This window comes from Phoca vitulina, unplaced genomic scaffold, assembly GCF_004348235.1.
Source record: "Phoca vitulina isolate PV1807 unplaced genomic scaffold, GSC_HSeal_1.0 scaffold30, whole genome shotgun sequence".
NCBI lineage: Eukaryota > Metazoa > Chordata > Mammalia > Carnivora > Phocidae > Phoca > Phoca vitulina.
Genome location: NW_022589733.1, coordinates 22,536,109 through 22,544,845, shown reverse-complemented (window position 1 = coordinate 22,544,845; position 8,737 = coordinate 22,536,109). Strand labels below are relative to the sequence as shown.

Genomic DNA, 8,737 nt, shown 5'->3' with positions numbered 1-8,737 from the left:
GACTAGGCTCGGCGGGCGGGCGGCTGTGCGCTCCGCCGGGTGCTGAGCAGCGAACCACTCGCTTCCCCAGCCCCCAGCCCCGCACACGCTCCCCGCGCGCCTGCACGCCGGCCACGCACAGCCGCGCCCCCTGCCGCCGCGCGCGCTCAGGTGAGCGCTCTCTGAGCCCGCCGTGCCGCTAGCGCGCGTGCGCGCAGGTGAGCGTCCCGCCCCCTCCCGCCCCCGCCCCCGGGCTTGGCCACCTGCCCGCGAAACTTGTGGATTGTTGCCCTCGGGTCGCTCCGGGGCGTGGACAGGGAAACGGGCCATGGAAGGTACGTCGGGGGCTCGCGAGCCCCGGGCCCGGCCGAGAGAGCGGGACCCAGACCGGCACCCCCGCCCGGACCGAGACCGCCATCCCGAGCGACAGCGGGACCGACCGGGGGACCGGCGGAGGGAGAGAAACGGCGGCGAGCGGAGGGACGGGGACCGGGACAGGGGGAGGGACCGAGGCCCTCGCCAGGACAGACACCGGGTCGGGGACCTTCGCGCCGGTGAACAAAGAGTTTGGGAAAAGTCCCACCAAAGCCGGACGCGGGACGGACCCCGGAGGCCGACCTGGGACGCAGCCCCGCCCCCCTGGCCCGCGCCTTGGGAAACCCCGGAGCCGCCGATCCAGAGGAAGGAGCGCTTCGCACCCGGTGGCCCGGCAAGGTGAGGTGGGGCTGCGGGGCGCCCTGCGACCTGGGCACCCGGAAAGCCTAGGTTTGAGACCCACCCCCCACCCCCCGGAGCTGCACCGGCGCCCCAGGCTCCGTGGCCTAGGAAGCCGGCTTCAAGGAAGAAAGTGCCATTCCCCCCTTCTGCGCTCTTAGAGGTGACCTGGGAGGGAAGGAAAACCTTACGGTGCCCCCACTTCTTGATCCGAACCCGATTAACAAAGCAGAAACCACCCCTGTTAGCAGTGGCAGGGCCGGGGACCAAGGAAGGAAGGAGAGAGAACTTCAGGACCGGAAAGGGAAGGGGTGGGAAGGAGTTTAGGGAGGTGGGGTTAACCTGAGGCTCCTCTCTGACCTCCCCCCACCCCACCCCAACGTGCCCACAGGACTGCTCCGTGGGGCTTCAGATTCTTGTCCTGTGTTCCAAAACCGGCCTTCCAAAGTCCCGTCAGGGCCTGATAAGGTCAGCCCAATGAAGGGTTAATAGTTTAATCTGGCCTAGGGGTATATGCATTTCAAAACAGACAGCTGGAAGAAGCTACACTTTTAACCAAACAACTACATCTACCTAAACCCCCCCCCCCCCCCCCCGAAGGGCAGAGATTGCCTACCGCTGTCACTAAAGTCTTTCTGGAAAGCCTCATTCAAATCCCCTCATTGTTTCAGATCCCACCTCCCTGAATGAACCAACTGTGCTGTCCCTGCCTTGTAGAGCACAGAGAATTCCCTTAAGGCCTTGTGAGGTGAAAGCCTCATGCTGTTCTGGAAGGCTTAGGGAGCTAGGAGAGGGTAGGGATGGAAAGGAGGAGAGGAGGCAGTCAGTCCTAGACTCCACACCCCCGTCGGGAGTTGGTCTTTTTTCCATTCCATCCAGCTCCACAAATACTCCTGAATGACCAGATTATGTGCCAGACCAACAAGGAGACAGGTACTGGGGTGATGACTGCCTTCTGGTTTGGGACACCTGCCCTCTTCTCTAAGGAAATGTCAGGCTCCTCTCTGCTGTAGGATTTGGAGGCTTAAGCTCAGTCTCCTTCTCTGTTGTGTCCACACAGCTGGAAAGCTGTTATCCTGAGTTTATGTTCCATTATCTAAAACCAACTAGCCAAACTCTGACAAAGGTTGTGCCCAGATACAGGCACGAGCTGTTGTGCGTCCCTGACTAAAGCCAAATTGCGTTAGTATCTCCTGAGCTGCATTTTGGGTTTCCTTATAAGCCAGTGTCCTGGTCCCCCCCAGCCCCAAGGTGAGTGAAGGGAATACTTTTGATTTTTTGGCTCACAGCCAGTTGGTGGTTTGAAACCAAAGGACAATTTATTTCCACCTTTCCTCCACACAATAAGCTTTTATTTAATGGGCAGGATGGAGGGAGCCAGGGCTCTTACTTAATGGGTGAGATCTACTGACCGTGTCCACAGTCTGGTAGGAGACTGACAGGTAAACGTGCAGGGGAAACAGATTTGGAGAGAACAGATCCCCTGCCTGAGATCTGGAAGATTTCCTGGAGGATACTGACCTCAAAGCTGAGTTCTGGAAAAGGAGCAAGAATGAGGGCACCTGAGTGGCATCTACCTTGGCTCAGATCATGATCCAGGTTCCTGGGATAGAGTCCCACCACAGGCTTTCTGCTCAGAGGGGAGCCCGCTTCTCCCTCTCCCTTTGCCCCTCCCCCGCCAGTGCTCTCTCACAAATAAAATCAAAAAAAGAAAAGGAGCAAGAATGGGAAGACTGGGAGAGGAAATGAAAGGGGTTCCAAGCGGAGAAATAGCTTCCCCAGTGACCTAGAGCATGGGAGTGCAGGTCATCTTTTTGGGGGGCAGGGGGAGAGGAGCAGTTCACTATGGCTGGGTCTATTGAGTGTGAGGTTGTGAGTGACGGGAGATGAGCAAGGGCCTTCTGTGCTGTGCTAAGTTTGGACTATATCCAAGGCCATGAGAGTTTAAGGATTTCAAACCCCAGAGATCCATAGTGAGAACACTGGAAGGATCCCTGGCGCCCAGCAGGTAGAATGCAGCCCCCACCATTGCATCCTGGACAAAGGTCAGGATATGCTGGATAAAGGGGAGGAAGGAAGGAAACTAGCAGAGAAGTAGAGATAGGAAGACTTCCAAAGTTATCTGTATTACCCGTATGCCTAGAGGATTATTGCAGATTCAGCCCTTTTCAAAGTAATAAGAAGGAAGAGAATACCAGCCTGGGCATCAGACTCTTATGCATGTAAACTAGCTTTAAAGAAGGCCCGGTCCGTGCTGAACTGAAAAGTTAGGCTCATAAAGGTGGCTCCCGGCTACCTGGTTAGGTAGCTCCCGCAGCTGGGCAAACCAGCATCCAATCAGCGCTCAGAATTATAGGGATATGCAGCATGGTGCCTTAGCAGTGTTGGGCCAAGTGTTTGGATACCCTGTGGGGCCATTACACCAGAGAATTCTCTGGAATATGAAATGCTGCAGCAAAATTTGTTTCTGTTCTGCACGTCTCTTTAATGACAGCATGAGATGTTCAGGGTTCTAATACTGAACAGGGCGTTGAGTTTGAAGACCCTAATGGCCATGTATGTTTTCAGTTACAGTGAACCCACTTCAGGGAGATACCTGCCCTCGAACCCCAGGTCTGGACTAGAGGAAGTGGAATATTACCAGTCAGAGGCTGAAGGACTCCTGGAATGCCATAAATGCAAATACTTGTGCACTGGAAGAGGTGAGCCATTTGGGAGGCATTTTGACCATTTATGTTTGCTGATGGTTCTGGAAGGGGTCTGAGCTAGTGAAGCAAAAATTCAAGCAGACTTTCCTTTAGGGTTCCTAGCATTTTCATTTATAAAACTGCATGAGGTTCTCATTCTACCCCCCAAAAAAATTGTAGGCACATCTGAAAGGTACACCTAGATTTCCAGTGCTTGTCTTCAAATGTCTGCTGAGGCGAGCAGCCATGCTTGCAGGTTTCAGGTTCCAGGTGGGACTGCGGGAGAACCAGTTATGAGCTGCTGGCTGTGGGAGGGCTGAGTTAGACACAGAAAGCCACCTGGAGGGGCAGCCTGGTAGCAGTTCATGCAACAGCGTGTCTTAAAATTTGTTGAGTGAGATCCATAGTAAGAAATATATCTTGCATGAAGACCCAAGTTCACACACATACACATGTTGTGAAACGGTACTTACCTTATTAGATACCAGCTACGTGGGTAATTTCTATTCCACCCTGTTTCATTGAGAACAGACAAAAACAAAAAAACACAGTTATTGGAACGAGCACGGTTTGCAAAACACATAAATAATATCATGTGTCAGCTCCGAATGTGGTGCCCAGAGTTCCCATCCAAGCATTCGTCCTGGCCTTGCCAGCAATGAAGAAAATCTGGTTTGCCAGGGTGAGCCCTTGTGGCTCATGTGATTTGGTGAGAGATTTTTTCGAGGCTGCATATGACTAAGGGAGGAAACTTCTCAGCCTGAGGGAGAGAAATCAAGGAACTTGTACCTGAAAATGTATCGTAGGATGACTCCAATAATGCAGGTGATTATGGGATTCTCTGGAACTTCCGTTAAAGAGCTCTAGGCAATGCAGGTACAGGAATTTGCACTCTAGTTTACATTTATTGGCACAACCGCATTGCTTCTAATTTGCTCAATGATCCCTGAAGCTCAGAGAGGTATAGTAAGATACCCCAAGCCACACAGCTGTTAACTTGAGAGAGCTGGAATGGAAACTCAGAGCCTAACTCTAAGGCCGGAAATGGTTTACTTGCTTGACCTTTCTTTTTTTTTCCTTGATGATAAAAATAATAGGAGTAAGCCAGAGGCTGGGTTAACAGGTTTCTCAGTAGAAGTATGTTTTCCATTGTGATTATTTTACCAAGAGGGGAGGGCAGGACTTGAGCTTCCTGACCAAAACACACCTTGATTTAGCTTTGACTGCTTCTGGCTATTTGGCTTTGGACCTAGAGATCATTTCTGAGTCAAGGTAGTGAAAGGCTGGTTTAACAGTCAGAAGCTAACCACGGAGGGCTTATAAAGACCTCTGGATATGCAGAGACCCACATCAGTACACAGTACTTGGTGTTGTGTTGAGAGAAAGAGCCATTGAACACCTGGAACTTGTCTCCAGCAGGAAATGCAGGCCTGGATAAAGGTCACCCAAAGATTTTCAGCCCTATCTTAAGAGTAGATCTTTTGTGACTTCTTTTCCTTACTGGTGAAATCGTGTCCTCTTCCAGCAAACTGGTGGAAGTGGGAGGCAGCTATGGCCCTCTCTGACTTCCTAGGGAGACCCGAAGTTTGGGCAGTGAGTCATGCTTTGCAAGTTCAGTGGAACAGTCTGGACACTGATGGTCAGAGATGGGTCTCAAATTCACTTACGAGCAAGTCCCCTGAGATACTAAAATCTTTAGGCGCTGAGACTAAAGATGAGATAAAAAGCAAGTACAGCTGTCCCCATGTGCATATCAGGTCACCAGGGGATCCTGTGCGTGTACAGGTTGTGCTCATTTATTACTTGGGTGAGGAGTTGCAAGACCCCTGGGAAGAAGGCGCATTTCCTGCTCCCCTCCTTGGCTCCCTGCTTTGTTTGGAGCAGTTTCTTTTTTGCCTTTGTTCTTTCTGTCCCTCCTTCAGCTGGGTAATGCTCACATCGTGATGTTTGCATTCAGCTTGTAGCCTGAATTACACAGCTCCCCAGCCCTCCTTATTCTTTCCTGGTTCTATTAAAGCTACAACAGGAACAAGGGGGTTGTAGGGGCTCTGCCCTCCCCACACTGTATTAAGAAATATGTGTATGTATATGTAATTGTCCCCATACAGCAAGACATTGGGAAAACCCTAAATGTCCTTTACACTGGAATTATTTAAATTTATTGTCTTATTCTATACATCCTCTAAAAATATGAAGTAGATTTATATTTGCTGAGATAGAAAAAAAATGTTCATACTATATTCTTAAGTGAAAAAACAGGTTATATAATAGTTATAGAATAGTAGGTAGAGTAGGACCCTGTTCTTCACGTAAAAGCAAATAGCAGCAAAAATGATGCATATATGACAAAAGTCCAGCAGAAAAAATAATGGTCACAGTGGTTGTATTTTTAAATAGTTGGATTTTAGGTAATTATTATATTATATGTTTTTGTCTTTATTTTTTTACCATCAGTATATACTACTTTTATAATTAAAGACAACAATAAGGCTCTCTGCATTTTGGGGGGAACTGAAGAGTGTAAAGACAGTACTTGAGAGTATATCGTTCCATTGGAGAGTGTGTAGGTGTAACACAGCTTCATCCATAAACCACCCGGGCCCAGGAGGCACAAAATCTGGTTCTCTAAATACCAGGGAGCTGCTGACCGTCTACTCCGAGTCAGCTGACCTAGCAGGACCGTGGCAGCATACACAGTTTCCAGCTCAGAAACACCCAGCTTTGTAGAATCCTGAGAAAAAGAAGCCACACACAAGAGTACTTAATTGTATGATTCCATTTACATGAAATTCTAGAAAGGCCAACCTAATTCCTAATGGTAGAAGGCAGATCAGTGATTGTCTGAGGAGGGTAAGGGATTGACCACAAATGTTCTCTTGGGAACTTTCTGGGCAGATAAAGATGTTCTGTATCTTGACTCTGGTGGCGTGGCATGTATGTTTGTCAGAACTCAACAAGCTCTACACTTAACAGGGGTCATTTTGTCCCGTATCCATTATATCTCCATGAAGTTGATTTTAAGGAAAGCAGCCCAGTTTGGGCAGAGAAGCTGGAGCTCTTTCCTTGTCCAAGACAGAGAAACCAAGGGTCACTGAGAGAACCTAGCCCTGTGACAGTATCACGGCCCAGATTTGCTCTTTAGGGAAACTAAAGAAAACAAAGTTAAATTGTAAAACAGACTTACTGAGTTGAAATCTAAGAACAATGAAGCCAATTACGTTTCTTTAATCCAGTAAGGCTTGTGGGTTTAATTAATCTTTCCTGTTTCCAATATACATGAACACGGTTAACATTTGGATGTATAACTTCCATACTTCATTGTATTTTTTTAAGCTCTATGTTCTTTCTTTCAAACTTGGAGAAGTTTCCTCTTTCAAACTGAAGCAAGCCACAAAACATATCTAAAGAGGAGATCACTCTCAGTCTCTTTGGCAGGGAAGGGCTGGGGCAGAGAATGTTCTCGCCTTCCATATAGGATGCCTTTTTCTGGTTGGGAGCTGGCCTGGTTTCTCCCACCGTCTTCCTGCACCCCAGCAGGGGCAGGCTCTCTGGAGAGTTACTCTTTTTAGCTCCGAGTACCTCCGACAGCATTTCCAGAGCCCATCTCGTGCCCCTCACATGGCTGGGGCAGCTCGGGCCTCCCGGGGCGGAATACAGAGCCTGCGGTGGCGTGAGCTACCGCGGGGAAGAGGAGCGCCGAGGCGGAAGTCTCCGAGGACAAAAGAGCAGCTCTCAGAATGGTAACACGCCCTTCTTTTGCAGCCTGCTGCCAGATGCTGGAGGTGCTGCTGAACTTGTTGATCCTGGCCTGCAGCTCTGTGTCTTACAGTTCCACAGGGGGCTACACGGGCATCACCAGCCTGGGGGGCATTTACTACTACCAGTTCGGAGGCGCTTTCAGTGGTTTCGAGGGCGCCGACGGGGAGAAAGCACAGCAGCTGGATGTCCAGTTCTACCAGCTGAAGCTGCCCACGGTCACTGTGGCGATGGCCTACAGCGGAGCCCTCATGGCCTTCTGCTGCCTCCTTGTCGTCCTGGGCGTCCTGCGGGTCCCGTGGCACTGCCCCCCATGGCTGCTGATTGAAGCCTTGTTGGACGCGCTCATCGCGGGGGCCTACGTCCCCGCTCTCTACTTCTACATCCGCCACCTCTCGGCTGCCTACGCGTCCCCGGTGTGCAGAGAGAGGGAGGCGCTCTACCAGAGCAAAGGGTACAGCGGCTTCAGCTGCACTTTCCACGGGGGAGATATAGGAGCTGCCCTCTTCGCTGCCCTGAGCATCGGGCTCTTTGCTCTGGGGGCTGTGCTGGCCATCCGGGGTTACCGGGAGGTCAGGAAGCTCAAAGAGAAGCCTGCAGAGATGTTGGAGTTTTAGGCTTTTTAAGCCGTCCTGCCATATGTGAGCAGTGGAAGTTACTCTGAACCACCGTCTTTCATGGAATAATTGGCCGTGGGCCAACGTCGGTATCCTGGGGGGAGCTCTGGGTTACACCGAGCGGCCTTCTCTGAGGTAATGAGTTCTAGAGTCCTCTGTTGGTGAGCGAGGAGCCAAAATTATTGAAACAGAACAAAACTGGAGGTCAGGACCCACGAGGAGAAGGCACGAGTTGCAGCAATGCACTTTCTTGCACTTTCGATTAGCTCAAGGGAATTAACCAAGTGAGTCTGAAGATCCTTATCTTCAAAGTCCTCGGAAAGCCATATACACTGGAGACAACATTTCGGCTTGAGCTTTTCTAAACACAACTGTCTTAAGCAGATGAGCCCCAAAGTTTTTCCACACTGAGGTCTCGGATCCTTCACTTCCTTAATGCTCTGGATGCAGGGTGTAGAGACACCGGGGAGACTCCGCCTGTACGTTGGAGGTGGGCGTGGGCCGAGCAAAGAGGAATCAGATTCATTCACTGGGTTGCAAAGAAGCTATTCTAACAAGACCCCCACAGTGACCTTGAAAACTCAGTAAGTGTTTTGTACCTCTTGTAAATGTACCATTGTATGAAGAATTAAACCCAACATCTGGAATTCAGGATCCATCCAGAATAAAAGAATGTAAAATCTTTCCCAATGGAAGAATGCTACTTTTGGCCAGACAACTTCATGGGTTCTTACTGCATGTTAAATTATGACTCCTGGAATATTACAATATATTCTTGGTACAAGTGAATATGTTCTTTGCTTTACATGAATCCAGTAAAAGTCCAAAGAAAAATTTTAACTTGGAGGTGATGCTTCTCTTTACAACATATTTTTAACAGGATTCCCTTAAATACAGGCAACTTGTCACATTTAAAAGGTGAGTTCCATTTGGGTTTAGAAAACAAAATAAATGCTTGGCTATGATTAGACGATTTCTTAAAGA

The 8,737-nt window shown here is 49.7% G+C and overlaps 1 protein-coding gene across 1 annotated transcript; it reads left to right on the top strand.

The window, feature by feature from the left end:
- Nucleotides 1–307: 307 nt before the first annotated feature.
- Nucleotides 308–8,384, top strand: LOC116644657 (MARVEL domain-containing protein 3-like). The gene is made up of 3 exons (XM_032424409.1): nt 308–693; nt 3,262–3,395; nt 7,143–8,384. Exons 1-3 carry the CDS (start codon nt 308–310, stop codon nt 7,751–7,753), a joined length of 1,131 nt encoding a protein of 376 aa, XP_032280300.1. The 3' UTR covers nt 7,754–8,384.
- Nucleotides 8,385–8,737: the final 353 nt, after the last annotated feature.